This window comes from Manduca sexta, chromosome 13, assembly GCF_014839805.1.
Source record: "Manduca sexta isolate Smith_Timp_Sample1 chromosome 13, JHU_Msex_v1.0, whole genome shotgun sequence".
In the NCBI taxonomy this organism is placed as follows: Eukaryota; Metazoa; Arthropoda; class Insecta; order Lepidoptera; family Sphingidae; genus Manduca; species Manduca sexta.
This window is the reverse complement of record NC_051127.1, coordinates 3,729,089-3,750,162: the sequence shown is the minus strand read 5'-3', so window position 1 is coordinate 3,750,162 and position 21,074 is coordinate 3,729,089. Positions and strand designations below refer to the sequence as shown.

At 35.4% G+C, this 21,074-nt stretch overlaps 2 protein-coding genes across 2 annotated transcripts in view; one reads left to right on the top strand and one right to left on the bottom strand.

The window, feature by feature from the left end:
* Positions 1 to 5,548, bottom strand: part of LOC115453163 (neurexin-1) — a 199,510-nt gene extending 193,962 nt beyond the window's left edge. Inside the window, 1 exon segment of the mRNA XM_037438235.1 lies at positions 5,415 to 5,548. The gene's annotated coding sequence lies outside the window, so the exon portion shown is untranslated.
* A 13,032-nt stretch (positions 5,549 to 18,580) lies between these two features.
* Positions 18,581 to 20,980, top strand: LOC115453144 (probable methyltransferase-like protein 15 homolog). Its single transcript, XM_030181800.2, has 3 exons — positions 18,581 to 18,759; positions 19,162 to 19,427; positions 19,496 to 20,980. The coding sequence occupies exons 1-3, from the start codon at positions 18,689 to 18,691 to the stop codon at positions 20,497 to 20,499; spliced, it is 1,341 nt and encodes a 446-aa protein (XP_030037660.1). The 5' UTR covers positions 18,581 to 18,688; the 3' UTR covers positions 20,500 to 20,980.
* Positions 20,981 to 21,074: the final 94 nt, after the last annotated feature.

The following is a 21,074-nucleotide window of genomic DNA, read 5'->3' as shown; positions in this document are numbered from 1 at the left end:
ACTATACTGTATCTGATTACCTTAATGATAAGACGGTTTGGAAAGTTTGTCCTGCACACAATGACCCACCATGTTAGCACACATTAGTAATTAATTAACTGCCTAAAATGTCTTTGTTACATGTCTCACATGCTTTTTTATAATAATGACATTTCTATAGTTCTAATTTGACATAATCATATCATATCTTAATGAAATGTAATTTTTGAAAGACGACCACCCGATCATGTTGTGTTTGCCTGTTCAATATCACTATTTTTTTTCTTTTCTCATGATTGAAAACTATTATTGTAAATGTAGGCGAATGCACGCTGTACGCCGTTATTTAAGTATGAATCTATGTTCTCTTTTATTTGCTATCGCTAATTTTATTTTATGCCGCTCCAGGTTTAGTCGATTGGATTTCATCTTATCCCATGTTAACGGTGATGTGCGTGCATTAGCTTATATAACTATTGTGACTATGTACAAGAAAGACTTGGAAAAAATACAAAAGAAGTACTGTACAATTGATGACACATAAGAAAGCCCGGAGTTTCTTTCTGCCTTTCTTCTTCGGGTAGTCATCACTTAGGTAGCTAGTGAAAGGCTGGTAGGTTAGCTAGGCTAGGGCTCATGTCCTCACCGGTGAGGATCGCGACGCGTTACCCTTCTATTTCCCCTACTTGCCAGCCCGAGCTGGTTACTTCGTACTTTTGTACCTAGTCTTTTGTATAAACTTTATCCCTAATTTAAAATCTCCATAGTTATATAAGTGATTTTAATAGTTGTTTAGAAATAATAATTATTCTTATTCTTTGTTTTGACGTATCATAAGTGCAACTTTGTTCGCCTACGTGATAAATAAAGTATTTTATTTTATTTTATTTTATTTTAGTTAAGTGCACGCCGGGAAAGGACATTCTCAAATTGAAATTTACATAAACCCATACATTTGTCCATATTACTACAATTTTAGTTTTTTTTTCATTCGCAATGACTGAAATTAAACCCACACCAGCACGAGATTTGGATTCAATCATCACTTAGTTTTAAATACACGACAACAGATCAATACATTTATCTCCAGTTAATCAAAAGCAGGTATTAGGCTACCAGAACTACGTAGAATATTGAAAACGAATTACAATACTAAACATCGATTTTTAAATTGCCTTCAATATTCCAGACCAAATAGAACTTCCTCACAAATCGATTCAGCAAGTGGCAAGCGTCTATTGAATGAAATCGGAATGTTAGTGCCCATTGTGTGGCACAAAGGGCATGCCGGCTGGAGTTCGATATCAAATACCAGGTATGTTGGAACTTACGAACTTTAGCCTGGTAATGTGAATAGAGTTACTAAGGTAGGTCATACGACAAATTTCAAAAGCCACATCACATGGATCTAACATGGGTAATATCCAAAATGTGGTGATACGTCTGGATAGCGACCACCGTACTCAACGTGTCAAAACCCACCATAGTGACCCATGTAAGTGTGTAGCGTTCCAAAAAAAGCCTGGGTATACCCGGTTTCAACAGGCCGGCATTATTGTGTCGACTGCTATCGTCAGTCGCCATTCTATTGGACCTCACTCCACTTACCATCAGGTGCAGTGCACAGCAGTGCTTGTTAAAAAAATATATGGGCGTGACTGTTTTTCGTCACCTCTTCCTGGCACCGAAATGGAATAAAGTATTTCAAGTAAGATATACGAACGCTCTCCATGAGCATTTATATTATCTATAAAAATATATACAATTCCCCATTGGATTAAGTTAGTTGCGTTTGAAACACTTTCCTCAGGCAGCTTGTTTAAAAAACGTATGTACAGACTCTAAAGGGTACGCTACGTGGTTTACTTAAACTTGTCTAGCAAAGAGAGGCAATAAATCCGCCTTCACATTCATTTTGTTGAGAAAAAGATACATGCCGTGTTTTCTTAGGTTAAAGGGAATCAGATATGCTCAAATACAAAAGTAACCTTAGTAAAAAAACCTTTATATACACCATTTCAATTTTATCCACCTAGAATCCTACTAATATCATAAATGCGAAAGTTTGTAAGGATGGATGTGTGTTTGTTCCTCTTTCAGGAAAAAATCACTGAACGGATTTCGATGAAACTTTACAGTAATATTGGTTATACATCAGAATAACACATAAGCTACAATTTATAATGATTTTGTGTAATTTAGTCATAATATCACGATACACATCAAGTAAGGCGGAAAAATTATCCCGGAAAACTCCTTCACGCGGGTGAAGCCGCGAGCAAAATCTAGTACAATATAGATATAAATCGAATTCTGCAGTGACCTAAACCGAAGGTCCTGCAAACTGATAGATAACGAGCCACGGGCGTGCAGCCTTGACCAGTTCAATCTGCCGCGAGGGCGCCCTCCGCCCAAGGACCTCTGCTCACCCATTTATCATTTCAATTGATTCATTGAATGGACAGTTCGAATGCACTGATTATATATACGTAGTGTAAGCTTGCCTGTGTTCTCGGTGGTACGCAGAAAAACAATTTTACTCACAGGACAAAGTTATAATTAATTAATCCAATTACAGAAATCGCTTCAAATGATAAGACCACGTCTTGTACCTACATCTTTTTTATATCATGTCCATATATATTTTTTTCTCCGTTGTAGATGTGACAACAACTACATAATTACACATATTTTCATTTCAAAAAGAAATCCAACTGACCTATCTCCAATTCTTTGACTTTAGCAGTCTTTATATTTACCTAAATAGGTATATATTTCTCGGAAAAACCGTTGCCCCATCTTATATGTACGACTGAAAATTAAAACTAAATTTATGGCATGAAAGTTCCATTCACACCAATCACTATGTAACATTTAAAGTTACATGACAATGTAAGTATTAAAATTCCCAACAAACAACCACTGTTTGCCATCGGCAGTACCTCAAACATCCATTGTAGACTACAGAGTATAGAGCCCACTCTTCACACCCACGACTACACAAGTTTTGAAGTAAAGCGCGGTGAATGAAACTTAGCCGCCTCGGGGCAACTTCGCTGCGTCAAGACTGCGCGACTTACAGGGAACTCTTGTGATGCATAGCAAAAGCCTATAAGAGCGAGCGAGCGTGGAGGGAGAAGGGGACTTAAAATGTGCCGTACATTATTGATGTGTTAGCTTAGGCAGATTTTAGATAGTAATAAAGGTTATTCCACGAGTAAAATACGGCTTTATTTGTAGTTTAAAATTATATCTAGACAGGAGAGGCTTAGCTAATATTAAAGATTCATAAATTAACTCTATATTTTTGAAATATTAATAAGGAGAATATCGTACAATGAGCGTCTGGTTTGTAAATTACAAGTACATTTTATTTGATAGTTATCGTAAAATAAAATACAAAAGTAAAATATTAGATATTTTCAATCAGAATCAGACCGCAGTATCGTTTTTCAGTCAACCATTTAACAACTTCACTTTTAATCTTGGTAGAGTTAGTTTGGCCTTAAAAAGAATTAAAGTATGTACTTTTACGAGCCACGGATAGCCAAAGCCTAATATTAACTCAATCAAATATAGATTTTGAGTTAATATTTCAACTATAAATAGGTAAGTTTTACTAAAGCCTATAATTTCACTCGTCTAGTACTGAGTGAACTCCACGTGGCCATCTCACGCGTCAATGCCAGGTATCATGAGGCGCTGGTCGTTAACCCAAATCAGAAAGTTTGTCGGCATCGTAAATTGGGCTAATATGATTGATTATTGCCTCAGACAGTTCAATACATTACATATGCTCACATCTTTAACTTAGAAGGGATGGGGAAAGTTATAATTTTTATTTGTGTAATCGAATTAAGAGATAATGCCGCTTGCCTAATGGTGCTTGATAACATTGCTTTCAGAATATTGCACGGCGGCAGAAATAGACGTTGCGGTGGTAACTAGTCACTCGGACTCATACGAGTGACTTATCGAAAACAAAAATAAACAAACACACATTACGCATTTATCCTCGAAGGGGATATGCAGAGGCGCAACCAGAGCACCCACTTTTCGCCAAGTGTGTTCCGTCCCATGATGTGATAGGGGCGAGCGCTATACTGGTGGCTCAAACTCATACTCCGGGCTAATAACTTTTTTTAATTTTCACAGACCTTGGATTCGAACCCAAGACCTCAGAGCGCAGGTGTATCGCGCGTGCACTACAACTAAGCCACCGAGGCAGTCAGCACGAGTGACTTACCACCAGTAATATATACTCGCTTCACGGTCCCATGCATTTACAATCGATAAATAAGTGATTATTCTGCATGACTGGTAAACGGTAAATCGTAAGGTGATGCTTCGGACATAATATTTGTATTAAAAGTATCAAAAGCCGATGAAACTTGTATTTAGTTGCGTTTTACATACTATTTTCTATGTTATAGTTGTTTTATATTACACTAACTTTTGCTCGCGGCTTCACCCGCGTGAAAGAGTTTTCCGGGATAATTTTTTTTTCGGCTTACTTGATATGTATCTTTATATTATGACCAAATTACACATCCATACATCCATCCTCACACAGTTTCGTATTTATAATATTAGTAGGATAATATCAGCAGCTGATATGCGGTGCGTTTGCGCAGAAATACCTAATTGTGGAAATATCTAACTAAGACATGCTCACGCGCACGCACCACCTTCTGAAAATTATTGTAGTATGTATAGGCCCTTCCCGTAAGAGCAAGCAAAAGTTGCTAAAATTTTATCCCAATCCGATGAATGGTATATCTGCTCGTAAAATAGGAACAAAATAGAACTTTCATAAATAAGATTACCTTCCAGAATACCTGGTGAGTATATTGCACAAATGTATACTCGAAATAGTACCTGAAAATTATCGCGGCGCCAAATAATTTCTGCTAACTACTCATTCTATAAAATAATATAGTATAAACACTATAATTAAAAATAATTTCTAATCTGCGTACAAAATAACATAAAGTTTGTTTCATTATAAACATCATTTGAGAAGTTTCAGCTCAAGTAAACCCAAGTAAAATACATAATGCAACAATAAAATTGCTTCGCTACGAGAAGCTTATTTAATTATAATATTAAACAAACGATTTACTTAGAATTGTATACATACAACTTACATTTAAATATAAAAATAATTATAGTTAAATTTTATCAGTTTTCAGTCAAAAGGTACCAATTCAACATTGTAGTATAAAACATAACCTCCATAACTATACAAATATACACTTACATACATAAAGCTGGGAAACCTTTCACGTACCAAGTACCAACACAAATATACATCCAAATGACATAAACTAAGAGAAAACCACAGACAAAAACGCGTAGTGAAATACAAACAATCGATAGCCGAAACAACAGTACTAAACTGTTTTTGATTCATAATAGTAAATAATGGTACGTACACACAGAGAATCCATTGGCCGCTGTTGCACTGAATAGTCACTTACAGATACACGACGGCACTCAGATTGTTTTAATTGTTTTATCACGATTGATTATGTAATTGTGCTATGGGTGCATGGCGCGAGCGATACGCGCTGGGGCCGACTGCAGAGAAATGGCCGACGATGCGCGCGCCGACCGCCCTACGGTAAGCGGGGAGTGTCGTGGCGCGCCGCGGCGGGCGGCTGCGATTTTTAGTCTGTGGTATTGCATCTGTACAGGAATCGAAATGGTCTCGCGGTAGTATTTTTTTTTAAATTTCAATAACGGAATTAACAAATATCTCGACTAATTAAAATAGCTAGTCGCAATTAATTAAAATCTTGACACTTAACCCATTGTTACACAATCAGCCTTATAATTCTCAATAATTATAACTAAAACCGACTTTATTCTAACACCTTACGCTACTGAAGTGATAAAATAACGATAATATTAAAACTTAATTGTATAACCAACTGAAAATTATTATAAATTGATTCTATGCAGTACTTCAGGTTTCAAAAACCGCATATTTAATTTTAAATTTTGAAACATACATTGCAATATAGCTTTGCGAATACGGAAATCGAAATCATGCTACATCGTGTGGCTATTTCGGTGAAATTAGGCGAATGTTTAATTGATGCGATCGTGATGTTTCAGTAAAAGCGTCGTAAATCTCGTCGGCTTTAAATTGGGTTATAAATAGTTAACTGAATGTATTGTCATTCCGCTTAATCGGAAATAGATTAGTACAGATTTAAAGGCGGAAGTGGGCGCTATAAAATTGATTGTGATAGTTTTTGTAAGAGTTTATTTCCTTTCTTGCTACTCTTGATGCTAATTTCCCCATGTAACATTACATGTAAACTGACTGCTATTAGAACAAACAATAAGGATATAAATCTTCGGAGTGAAAATTGTCTGCAGGCGAATACTTTCCATTTGAAGATATCGTTAGTGTTTAAAAAACATAATAGAAAAAGCAAAGATATAATATCTTATACATACTGAGAAATGGACTCATGTAGACAGCAATGTTTTGATACCCTGAGTCCATAAAGACTCTTTTAGCATAAATCTTCTTTAACTTTAAAAAATGATTTTCAGGCTAATATTTATTCATCAATGTAGTCCAATAAGGTTAAAGATGTTTACTTGCAGCTTAGTATTATATACCGCGGCCTAGTGATAGCTTGGATTCCGAATTATATAAAAATTATATATAAAACTGAAACATATAATTAGAAAAATCGCATAAACAAAAACGCACCTTAACTGAGACAAAAGGCTCACACTTTGTAACGTTCATCGTGGCCTTTCACCGACGACATCCCCCGACATACCACTCTCGTTAATCCACATCCATTGCCACCTTACTTACCCACGCACCCATCAATTACAGACTAAACACGCAATGTACGCAAAATTGTTAGAAATATTCGCATAGTACGCAACCAATGGTAAGAGAAGGTGAGCGTCGGTGAAAAAATGTTGATTTTCACGAGTAAAATCCCCGTTCATAAGTGCAGTAAGAAACTGAGGGGACTTCACGCGTGGCACCACATAAATATTTATGCTGTTTTGTTTTATTGATAAACTGTTTTACGACACTGTTTATACGATAGTGTTCGTATGGCTTAATCGAGTTATTTACTGTTGGATACTATATACAAATGCATAGACATACAAGTCGCTAGCCTGATGCTTACTCACCAGTGGCGCTATGAGAACTTTGAGTAACAAAGGACAGCGTGGAACTGCACTGCGACTCTTTAAAACATTAGATTTCTTATAATAATACCAGACCTGTATTATATAGTGTCTTATTGCTGACTACGGACGTCCTCTACTACCCAAAAGGTTCAGGCCTTAGTCGACCACGCTAGCCTAGTGCTGGTTGGCAAACTTCACGTACCCTCGATTTTTTTTAAGGAAAATTCTAGGGTATGTAAGTTTCCTCACAAGTTTACTTTCTGTTAAAGCGCACCATAATTGATTAATAATACACTCTAACTCCGGAAAGTCAAAGGTGTGTATAGAGTTTGAACCTGCGGCCATTCTTTAGATGTCCTATACTGCTCACTAATTACTATTACTGGTGGTATGTCTCTCATATGTGAGAGTCCGCTTGGGTAGGTACCACTGCAATGTCTATATCGGCTACTAAGCAGCAGTGTGTAGTTACTGTTGTATTCCGCTTTGAAGGACATTGTAACTAGTGTAACTACTGGACATAATAAGACTTAACATCTCATGTTTCAGGATTGCGAGCGCAGTGTAATACCAAACAATACTTTGTAATTCAAGGTGTTGGATGATGTTTCTACTCTTTATGGATGGTCGTGTAGCTAACCATCAGGTAATCGGCACGCTCGTCTCGTTATTAAAAACAATAAAAAAATACTTATTACTCTGACTGTTATGTATATATTATTCGTTATTTTCACTGGTATGCTATCTGTTTATAGCAAGGACGATTTGCTCAATGCTCCCAGGACGGTATTTCAATACTTTATGCAGTAAAAGTGTGAGATTCAATGTCGTGAAACCACGCGGCAGAGATTTTATTCTACACGAATGCGACTTGACCGATATTTACTCTGGCCCTAAGTATTCTGGGATGGCGGGGATTGCATCTATAAAATTATCTTCCATAAGGAATCTTGGTATATCGTGTTTAAGAAAAAAATTATAGGCATTTATACGGAAGAAAATACATAAATATCGTGTATCTAGTTACAAATATAAAGAGGTAAGGTTTGTATGTTGGGACTGATCTCTGAAACTTATAAACGGATTCGCAAAATTCATAAACATTGACTTATTTGAAATCTCCGTGTGACAAGACAGCGTCCTTGGATATTCATTCAAAAATAACATATTTACAGAAAATATACTAAGATTCCCATTAAAAACGTTTAAATCACATTATGGACAAATATGAAGTATTTTACATTACTGTTTTGCTATTTCACGGTAGATTGAGTAACCATCGCATGAGCGCTAAATTTTTGTATGACAATCTTCCAAATCTCCGCTCTATATAATCTTACTAGCTTTTGCCCGCGGCTCCGCCCGCGTTATAAAGTTTTTCAGGCTAAAGTTTTCCGTTATAAAAGTAGTAGTTTCCCGGAAGCCTTTGTTCTTCCCAGGGTCTCAAACTGTTTCCATACCAAATTTCATCTTAATACGTTGGGTAGTTTTTGAGTTTAACACGTTTAGGCAGACAGATGCAGCGGGGGACTTTGTTTTATAATAAGTATATATTTTTAGAACTTTTTAAGAGGAACAATCCCGTCATACATCATTGTTGCATAACTTTAACCGTTTACGCAGCGCACGCAACGGAAGCTCTCAAAACTAATAATTTTTCCCCGTTTTTGCAACATGTTTCATTACTGCTCCGCTCCTATTGGTCATAGCGTGATGATATATAGCCTATAGCACTCCGGGATCAAAGGGCTATCCAATACAAAAATATTTTTTCAGTTCAAACCGGTAGTTCCTGAGATTAGCCATTACTGCTCCGCTCCTATTGGCCATAGCGTGATGATATATAGCCTATAGCGCTCCACAAATAAAGGGCTATCCATCACAAAAAGAATTTTTCAGTTTGGACCGGTAGTTCCTGAGATTAGCCATTACTGCTCCGCTCCTATTGGGTATAGCGTGATGATATATACCCTATAGCAATCCACGAACAAAGGGCTATCCAACGCAAAAAGAATTTTTCAGTTTGGATCGGTAGTTCCTGAGATTAGCCATTACTGCTCCGCTTCTATTGGGTATAGCGTGATGATATATAGCCTATAGCACTCCACGAACAAAGGGCTATCCAACGCAAAAAGAATTTTTCAGTTTGGACCGGTAGTTCCTGAGATTAGCCATTACTGCTCCGCTCCTATTGGGTATAGCGTGATGATATATAGCCTATAGTACTCCACGAACAAAGGGCTATCCAACACAAAAAGAATTTTTCAGTTTGGATCGGTAGTTCCTAAGATTAGCCATGACTGCTCCGCTCCTATTGGCCATAGCGTGATGATATATAGCCTATAGCACTCCACGAACAAAGGGCTATCCAACGCAAAAAGAATTTTTCAGTTTGGACCGGTAGTTCCTGAGATTAGCGCGTTCAAACAAACAAACAAACAAACTCTTCAGCTTTATATAATAGTATATAGATAACTCTTTGCATTAACCCTAAGTGTTATGTCATGTTATTATCTATCTTGTCATATTATGTATTACTTATTTTGTTTTTTGACATTTACGTTTCTTTTTTTTTATTTGGGAATCAACCTACTAAAGATTGTTCTTTGTAGTAAACTGCTGATAATGTTGTGAGCTGGACATTCACATAAATGTTTTAATATAGATGCTGTGGTTTTTAGTTAAGCAAATTTTTAGCCCACAAACAAACGTTAGAACGAGCAAAGACACGAGCAACACTTGCCTATACAAATATTTTATTTTATAAAATGATTTCGGTATTGACGTTAACCCGACTCCAAAAAATCTGCAGTCGCTATCGCTTCAGCCAATATGCGACCAGCCGAACGTCGCTAGTCGCTAGACTCTCATTAGTGCCGTCTGGGGAGCATTTCTCGAGAATCTTTCGTAATAAAAATATTACTTACTTCGACCGGCGTACTACTGATTACTTTGACTGTAAGTTTGTATTTGCGACGTGTGGTGTCCGCTGAGGTATGAGTATGTTTCTGTATTAAAATATGCTACAAATTAAATAAATACAAAATTCCAAACTCAGATTCTTGTGCGAGAATAAATTTGTTATTTTATGGTTTTAAAATTATAATAATTTTAGATGAACCGAATTTAGCTTACATAATGCATTCTTAGAATCTCGGATTTCTTATAATAGTTTTGCAACATTTTAAATGTGACGTCATTTAAAAACAACCCAGACTGCATTTAATATCTAAATTCTAAAAGAAATTGCCGAAACAATATAAGAAATTTAAAAAAATATAGCATATATAATAATTGTCATTGCCTTTAACCATCTCTGAGACCATCGCACAATGAATACGAATTGATAGGCATCTCATTTGTCAAAATAGGTTCTGTAGGTCCAACGCTATAGTGGGACATTAAATGAATGCCTACACAGGTACATAGAGTGTTAAAATCATTACCAGTAAGGGTAGGCTTCGCCGTAGTCGGGTAAGAAGGAATAAAACAAAACATAACATAATAGACCATAGCCCAACTGGTAGTCATGTGGCAATTTCAGTTATTTATGTATCAATTTCTTCTACTAAAATTGAGCTAATCTGAGGAGCTAATACATTTTACTAACAGATAACAATAACATCCCCTTGAGAACTATAGAGGGAGTAAATGGGTATTGAGTACATATCACCAACGATGGAAGTTCTTACAGAAATAAAAACTTTTGCTGAATACTTCGATACTGTGATAACCTATTCAGTGTTTTTCTATTGGTTATATTTGCAAATAGACCCTGACCACCTGTCGCCTGAAAACGCTAAATACAGCCGACGTCGACTGCATATCAATACCGATTTCACATGTAGGCAAAAGAGCAATAATAATAAATCACTGTATAAGAGTAGGTTAAGATTAGTCTGCATGTTTATCCATCCGATTATTAGGCTGGCTTGCACAACGACTTACTAAACATGTTTTAGCGCTAAACACATTTAAAACTTCGCGCTGTCACTGTCAATCATTAAGACTTGTTTAAGACAGCACTGTGATTAAAATATATTTATCGTTAATCATATTTAGTGAGAGGTTGTGCAAGCCATTAATGTATAAAAATATTTATACTCTATAGATACTAGTGTACCTATATGATATGTATTTAGAACATTCTGAGTGATCGCCGCCTTGGTAATTTCCCCGTAAAAAGGTTAGTAGCAGAGTAAATAAAAATAATTTAACAGCGAACGTTTCAGCGTCATTTAATCTATATTCCTATACAAATATTCAATATAAAGAGCTGTAGTTTGTTTGTAGGTTTGTAGAAGCTCATCTCTAGAACTTCTGAACCGATTTTGGAAATTCACTAATAGGAAGCTACATTACTCGTGAGTGAAAATATAAAGCGGGGCTTATATCTCCGAAAACTATTTCATGCAGGCGGAGTCGCGGGCAAAAGCAAGTTGTTCGTAATGAAATCACTTAGAGATAATTCAGAAATTACGCGTTATATTTTGGAGAATCTAAATTGTGAATAAAAACGCAAGTCATATATTACGTTACAAAGTTCTACGTCGGTCAAAATGACCAGTTAGCAAATCGCAAATGGCGGATCTACCTGCGGAACTTATTAATCCATTTTTATACAATTCCCGATATCTGGACTAACAAACCTGGCAACACTAAGTACGTAAGGAGTGTAAAACGATATCGTGAAGCCGTACAAATTCAATGAACTGCAGAAATTCAAAGGAGAAATAACAGGTTTATATTTTATTTATTTTTAAGTGCCGTAACTAGTATATCGTAGACTTGGTACATTTTTGTACTAGACGTTGAAAGGCCTCTTTAATTTTGTAACAACTGTGGTTGTAGAACTGTAGACGTGAGTTCTATTTCTTTCGGTTTCAAAATAATTTGTGTGTCTTTCTGGACTGCATTCTTAAAAATAAACACTTTGGTCAAATGGCCATGTTGCAGCGGTATTTGTTACGCATTCTTGTGTAAACTGCAAACTATATAAAGTATGTACATTATCAACCAAAGACGATAATAATACGTCTTAGAGCTGCTAATGATCGGTTATAAACAATATCAGCTATACTTAAAGTTGATTGGCAAGAACTACACTGCTTGTGATCCTAAAACATTAGATACTAGCTGACTCGACAGAAGTTGTTCTGTCAACTATGAATTTGAAAAGCGCTCTATCAATCGCTGACAATTATTTCAAACAACTGACAGTTTTGTAAAATTAAATAATTTTCGTTAAGTTTTCTTAAATTTTCTATTTTACCGCGCAATTTTTTTAATTTTTTCTTTCATAAGAACCTTCTCCTGACAATAACAAATACACCAAAAAAAACAATAGTGAAATCGGTCCAGCCGTTCACGCGTGATGGCGTGACCAAGGGAAATAGGGATTCATTTTTATATAAGTATATAGATTTGGTATATACGTACCTATAATTTATAATATAATATAGAAATATTTATAAAAGAGTCGAGGGTAGTGCAAGCCGGCCTGTTCTCGATCTACCGTCCTAATAAAAATCAGTCTCGTTTTACGTGAGTTTCATTGTGCTTCGTCGTACACAATATCTTGTGAATATATTATTATATATTATATACACTAATATTAACAATTCTACTTAACATTACTACTACTACACTACAGAAAAACTGTGAACGTTGTATATAAAAACATAGCGGCCCGCTCTGGCTTCGCACGGGTATAACATAACAAAATAACAGTATTTCTCCACTATTTAATGGATGCTATTATACATATAAACCTTCCCCTTGAATCACTCTATCTATTAAAAAAAACCGCATCAAAATCCGTTGCGTAGTTTTAAAGATTTAAGCATACAAAGGGACATAGGAACAGAGACAGCGACTTTGTTTTATACTATGTAGTGATTAATACTACTATTCTGAGGTTTTGGTTATCAAGAAAACGTGCAAATCGACTTCCGCAAATTTTTTTTACCGTGTAAACAAGCAAGTTGTATAAATTTTGAAGCTTAAAGGACAAGTGCCAGAACTACTTAGACTTAACAGCATATAAGGTAAGTTTTGAAGAAGTCTAAGTAATTAATTAATTAGATTAACCATGTTCAAACTATAACACTATGATTATTGCTTACACTGATGATTGAAATAGACAATGCGATGGTACCCAGACAGTCTGTCGCATAAAAAGCAGTCCCATTTATGTTACACAAAGAAAGTAGTTCATTAGACTAGTGTATCAAGAATAACACGGCCAAGGCAACAATTCTATGGCGAGACGACTCCCAGCCTCTTTTCTGCGCCAAAATCCATGCCAATCAATTATTCTCAATGGGGTTGCAAATGAGATCGTCTGAGTAACTGGGGCGCCATCTGTCAACGGGGATGATAGAGTTCATGCGTGTTTATTAACAGATGGCGCTATAATTAATTGCTAAGGCCGGCACAATAGGGGACCGGCCTATGCTTGATTTTGTACATTATTCTATATGTAATGGTTAATAATACGAAAAAGAAGCACTCCTGGGAAAACTGCATAAAAATTAGTTAAAAAATGAGCGAGTAATTCATATTTAAAATATTGTAATTTGCCGAAGTGGGCGCTATGTGGGGATATCGCTTCATCTCTTTCTTTTGCACGCGTCGTAATTCCCGATGACGTCACATGTGGGTATTTCGTCTCTTTTCTGTTTCTTGTTAATTACCCCTTCTACCGAAATTCAAACACTTATAACTTGTTGATTTTTTACCGGATTTCAACAATTCCTTCTGTGTTATAATTTATATAATGTAAATATTTGATAATAGTAAAGAACAAAAATGAGTCCGGTACCCTATTGTCCTACAGTGTCGACAGTGTCACAGGATCGCCTGCCCAGGTGTAATCATCTCTCATCAGTCGACATTCTATTGGATCCTTCTCCACTTACCATCAGATGCAGTAGCGCAGCTTTGCCATGCACGTATAAAAATATATGATAAATAGTCAGTTTTATAACTGGAACAACTTACAAAGTGTCTCGACACAAATAGACTCAATATTCTTCATTCGCTTAGGATCTGACGATTCTTATAAACAGTCTGAATTTTGATCCAGAATAAAATATCAATCTCAGAAAATACCGTCTCGATCTAATTCAATACGTCTATAAACCAATCCGTACGTCGAAAATAGGACGTAGGCTTAGGTCGGAGCAGGGCCACCTTTAGTAATACACGCTGGACTCTACTGCCACCACAATAAAGTATTGTGTTAAAAAGCCAGAGACGTTTCTTTAGATATTTGGTTACTATGCCGAAAATATCGTTGTAGATGAATTACTTACGACTTATGAATAACCGGTATTATCTGTTTCAAAAACGACCATCACGCTGTGTAAAAGCGCCTAATAAATTAAATTATGTTTCTCGCTTGAAGCTCCTTTATATATCATCTGTAATTGGTAGTAGTTTGGTCTCCACTAAGCCATATACGAGTATATATTTTATTTGTGAGCGACCCACAAGAAACTATAACTTTGGAATAAAAATTCGTTATAACAAATTGTCTTTATACTTAAAAAAAACTGGTTGCTCTGTTATTGCGTCAAACAATTCAACAAATATACCTTCGCATTTACATCATAATAAAATATCACAGAAATGTTACTAAAAATGGCCTTAACTCTGCAGACGGCCCTGAACTGAATGGAAAGATTCAAGCAGACGATACGCCAACCCTGAAACGGGTTATGACTCTGTCTGCCCCCGTTTTGGTTATGACGCGGGCTATCTCGTCGTGTCAATGGCTTTAAAGGTGTTCTTACATCGGTAGTAAAGAATGGCGATATATTCGTCATTTTATTTAGTCTTAAAAATTCCCTTTTCGCTCTTCAAGTAGGTTAATGGCGTACGAAACTATTATTGTCGATAGTTCTCGAGACTTTAACTTTGATATATTTTACAACTGATACTAGTAGTATTCCGGTATAATATGACATACAACACCGGTGTGATTTATTCTAGAGTGAAATGAAAAGAAATAATTTATTGTAAAATGTTATACATTATTGAGTTTCCGTCAATATTAACTCTACCACCAGTTCGGAGAGCAGTTCTCACCGGAGAAGAACGAGCAAGAAACTATGGTGTTGCTCTTTTCAAAACCAGTTTGTGGTTTAAACTACCTACAGTACGTGATATAGAGAAAGCGATTTTTATTTTCTTTATTGTTATTTAGAGCAGTTCGTTTATATGCTCGCAAAATAGATAATTAATTAATTTTAAATTTCCATACGAGTTCACAACCCTCTCGTTCTCTCATTCGAAAAGAATCTAGGTCTGCGTAAGCGTTAGGCTCGATTTTTATTTTTTCTTCCCTGCTTAAACTAGGATGACTCAAAAACCATGGCAAATCCACAATCACTTTTCGAAGCATCAAAAATGAATTCCACATGAACATAATTAAATTATATAAATCTCTGATCCCTCGGATATCCTTTATCCACCTCCCGCATAATAATCCCACAAAGCAAACGCTGTAACATAGTTAAAAATGGTCCATTAAATGCCGCCGCCGCGCCACAGATCTCTGTCCCAAAATAATAGGATTAGTTGGCGAGTTAATTTGAAAAATAGCCGATCGGGATCAGCGGTAATCCCTTTATTTTGTTACGCTGCGGAATTATAAATGTATCATTGTGATACTAATATTGTAAATAAGAGTTTTAGGGATAATTCAAAGTTTTAAGTTGTTAAAAATAATCCCAGGAAATGCTGGACGGACTTATATACACCATCTCCTAGATCTGACTGCCTCCATGGCATAGTTGTATGACGTTCGCGTTACTCCACCGCTCGGAGGTTCTAGGTTTGAATCCCAGTTCGGAGAAAATTAAGATTGGGCTTTCCTACTCAATGTTCGGAGTCTGGAATTTGCGCCTGATATGACGATAGGGCCCCCCCCCTATCACACCAGAAGTTGGAACACACAGGCAAAAAGTGGGTGCCCTGGATGCACTTCTGCCTACCCTTTTTGGGGATATTTCTTGACGTGTGTATCTCCTAGATCATATAGGTACATACTTAGATACCTATAACTCACTTCATGTATCAGAAAAGTACCTAGGCAGTGGTATTTTTATTTCGAAAAAGATCATACCCGGGCGGAGCTGCAATTGCACATAGTTATTTAGAAAAGGTAGAATACAATTTTAATTCGAAAAGAAGACTTTCCTCGCTCATACATACATTCTCTGAATGCGCCAAATTGGACTGGGATCATATCTAAAATTTGCTATAATACATTATCCTACGATCTACAAGTTGATACTAGGTCCAAAAAATCTCTGACAAATGCGCAGGTGTAAATTCTTTTCACTCTCCTTTTTATAATCTACCTAAATTACATACGATAATATTACTTGGGTTTTCCTTCATAGCTTTACCATTATAAATAAATACCTTGGTAGTATAGGTAGGTATACAAACACAGAAACTAAGTATTTAATATACTGTCTTATATCCTAATGGTGTATTTCGTATTAATCAGTATTATTAACCCTTCACATTAGTGTTAAATTCACGCAAATCAATTTCTAATTTTCAAGTTTAATAAATCTGTTATAGCGAACAAGCGAGGCCGTTGAACCCGCCCGCAGCATTCATTAATTGCGTAGGTATTGACTAATTGGGCGGTTTATTCTCAGAATTCCTTTTTATTTAGCAAACATAGCCTTTTTATAGGAAACTAGCTATTGCTCGCTGATCCGGCTGCGTTTTACGTTTATTCAAAGTTTACCGGAAATAACATAGTTCCGTATAAGATTTTTGCCTCATTGGATAACGACGTTAGGAAACAGTACAGATGTTAATACGGTAATTTTCCTACAGCCAGGCAGCAGTGTGTGTATGCGCTGTTATATTCCTTGTTGAGGATATTTGACCTACTAAATTATTTCTTTAGGATGCTTATTATCTTACTCCTCAGGGTGACAAACGCAATGGAGTACCACGTACGTAGTGTACATTGCAATTCAAAGTTTATGGAGTTGCTACCGTTTATGGGCGGTCGTATCATATGATGAGACGAACCGCATGCGCATCTCGTGATTCAATACCAATAAAAAATACATCATATTACTACAATCCACGACCAGCCGATTACAGGGGTTAGTTTACCCGCATGATGTGTCTTGAAGATAGCTACATAATTCTAGTGACTATAGATTTTATATACCTACCTACTTCTGGCAAAAATTAAGCACGCGCCATCTTTTAGTGGTCAAGATAATATTTCGACAGCACTGTAACTTGGTACTTATATTAAAGTAAAAGGGAAGGAAGGCAATAGAAACTGAAGGATTATTATAATTGAATGATACTATAAAATTTACGACAAAGCCAGACTATACCGCGGACCCGTAAACACACATTTTTACTGGGCTTTTATACCTTATTTAGCCTTTATGACGGTTTTATTCTAGACTTTCGTTTACATTTATATCTTCATCTCCGTCCTTTTGTTATGGCATGTATGGTCATAATATTTATAATATTATGCCTGAATTATAGGTATGTAATAGCTAGGTACTTATCTACCTAATATATTCAGAATTATTATGTTTGTATAATAAAGAGAAAAAATGAAATATCAAATCCATGTCTATGTAGCCGATGGTATGTAGGTACTTAAGTATATCCTTCTTACATGTTGTGATGAATCATCCTTATATTTGTACAAAACTTTAAATATTATAATATCGTTTTACTTTATTATGTCGCTTTCACATGGTGTGATAAATCATAATAAATATTATAAAAATACTATTAAGTTCAGTCTGTTATTTTAATTTGTTAAAGACATTTCGAGATTTTACTGTATATTCGCCAAACAAAATTAAATTAGTTAGTATTTTTACAAATATTTACTGTGTCTGCCTCACTAGCGATGAAGTATCGCGTATGCAGAACGAACAACCAGAACGACTGCTATACTCTGGCTCCGAGTTCGATCTCGGACCGGGTAAGGTGATATTAAGGTTTTCAGTACAGTATCAGCCCGGAGTCTGTAACTGTGTATTCAGTTGTAATCAGTAGATTGCAATGGCTTGTTCTCTGTTCAAAAGGTCTAGATATAGGTGGCGAAATATAGGCGCAATACACCTTTACCTAACCGTGATAAGCAATGTCATAGTATCTAGGTATACAATTCTAAGTAGACTTTCATCTTCTTCTAATTATTCTACGTATTCTTTCATTCTTTATGATTTTAATATTTTTAGAAGTAATCATGTATTATTTCACAGTTTTATGCCATTTACCTACTCAATAGTGAAATATTTGCAATAACGAAACGCTACAAAACTATCAATATCAGTCATAAATACGTAAGACTAGGCAGTATGGTCGTAAGACTATAGCCTGTCCTCTAAGGACGAAGAAAAAAAAAATCAATATCAGTCATAGTGACATAAGACATTTGACATGTGTGTCACTGTGTAGTGTGTACGATCGGTTCAATAAATTCTAACTAAAATTGTATTAAAATGAAATAATACATTTAGCTATGACTACTCAGTACAAGAAATTTATAAAACTCATTGCTAAATGGCCTTTAGACGCATCGAAAGGAGACAGGTTAGTACCAGAATTAGGTTATGAAACATAATCTCAAGTGATTACCCCATGTATCTTTACGCTTCGTTTCTTCATAAATAATACATGAAACTTACGGTAATTAAATATGTTACTGCATATCCTACAACTTTTTATATGAGATTTAAATTATCGATGTAAACAATTATTCGTTAAGGGCTCACTGATTAAGATATTTATAGTGAATATTGTATAACATTATGTCTCCTACAATGTACAATGTTGACTGAGCATAGATCAAGGTATGGAGAAGTAAATATCTTACAAAATGGGTTTTCAAATAAAATGACTCAATATTATAGATCAAACTATGTTGGAATAAAGTAAATAAATAAATAATACTTAAATTAGATCAATAATTTATTTTAAATTTTACCCTTACAGAGACCTTGGCAAAGTCATCCGAGACAAAGTAAAGCTTGCTTTTGAGACCTCAGAGAAGCAGAACTTGGACTCTGAATTCTGCAAATCTCAGTACAATTCCCTCAACAAGTTAGCAGATAATTATTACAAAAACAAATATAAAAGAACAAAACAGAGCTCTGCAACTGGCCTTAATAGCGAGGAGTGCAACCTGATATTATCCAACGAAGTATTAAAGTTCCTGAAAGAAGAAAACAAAGGTTACTTCAGGAGAATATTTAATAGGGATTAACCATGATTCCACGAAGTGTTTGTACTATAACAAGGTTATATTGCAGGAAATTCTGTTCAAAACCAGTAGAATATAAAGACCATACACCTGTTATGTTGAATGAATCCATAAAATACCTTAATCCTAAAGACAAAGAGTTGTATATTGATATGACCTTTGGTGCTGGTGGACACTCCAGAAAGATTCTGGAGACTGCTGATTGTAACCTTATTACTTTAGATCGTGACCCGACAGCTTACGAACGAGCAAAAAGGCTATCAGAAGAGTATCCAAACAGAGTTACACCACTACTGGGTAGGTTTAGTGAATTACCAAAACTTTTAAAAGAAAATAATATAAGGCAGTCATCTATAGATGGCATATTATTTGATTTTGGCTGTTCGTCAATGCAATTAGATACGGGAGAAAGAGGGTTCTCAATAAGCAAAAACGGTTATCTTGATATGAGAATGGATGCAGGAAGAGATCCTTATCAAATCACAGCAAGAGAGGTCCTGGCGACGGCAGACGAACATGAGCTTTACAAGATATTCAAGATATATGGAGAAGAGAAAAAAGCGGCCAAAATAGCACAAACTATCATCCAAGCTAGATACATGATTAAAAATATAGACACAACGCAGGAACTAGTAGATTTAGTGAACTCCTGTTGTCCAGATGAAATAAGGTTAGACAAATTACAAAGGCCTCAGTCTAATGCTACAAAAGTATTCCAAGCTCTACGGATCTTCGTTAATAACGAATTGAACGAAATCAATTATGGTATGCTGTTATCTAGATACTATTTAAAAATTAATGGTAGATTAGTTACTATTAGCTTCCATTCTTTAGAAGATACCATTATAAAGAGGCATATTGCTGGTAACATTATTAATGAAGTTGCAAATCCAGTGCCTTTAAAGTATCTAAGTCCGATGTTGGTTCAAGACCAAGACACGATAAATGAATTCCTGGACACTCCGTGGAAGGCTCTCAATAAACATGTGGATGTACCCACTGATGAGGAAGTAGACACTAATCCAAGAAGCAGAAGCGCTAGGCTGAGAGCTGCCATTAAAATTAAATGATTGATGAATATTTTAGAGCAAAAACAGACTGTTTTAAGCCTGGGCTCTGAACAACTAAGAAATTATAGTACACATTTTGTGTGTCAATGTCATATGAAGTTTCATATGTATAAGGGTATTACATAGTTTAAGATTTATTTGCCATATTTAATAATAGTAACAAAATCCTACAGTTTAAATGGACATTTAAACAGATGAAAAAACATTTATTTTTTACTCAAGTAGAGTGTAAGTTGAAGCATCTTTACAGTTAGTAGTTGGATCATAAATACAAAAAAAAAATATAAACATAGCTTTTACATTGTTGGATTATTAATTCTTCTGTGGTTTCCTATAAATATACTTATGCTGTCTGTTACATATTCAATGACCAAAGAAATTCTAATTTTTACTATTTACCTCATTGCACACAAAAATGTGAACTGTTGATTTTTATTTTGTTTGTAGATAGAAGTTTGTTAATTATAAAAAATACATAAATTATTTTTGTTTCATTTAAATAATAAGGCCTTGATACTATGAAATAACTTCCAATACAAACAAAAGTTATTCAACGCATTTTATAGCAATTTCGT

Coding starts and splice junctions, on each gene's coding strand:
- LOC115453144 (XM_030181800.2), top strand. CDS start 18,689: ATGACTACTCAGTACAAGAAATTTATAAAACTCATTGCTAAATGGCCT. Junction 18,760..19,161: donor GACGCATCGAAAGGAGACAG/GTTAGTACCAGA, acceptor TTACCCTTACAG/AGACCTTGGCAAAGTCATCC. Junction 19,428..19,495: donor CAGGAGAATATTTAATAGGG/ATTAACCATGAT, acceptor TCTGTTCAAAAC/CAGTAGAATATAAAGACCAT.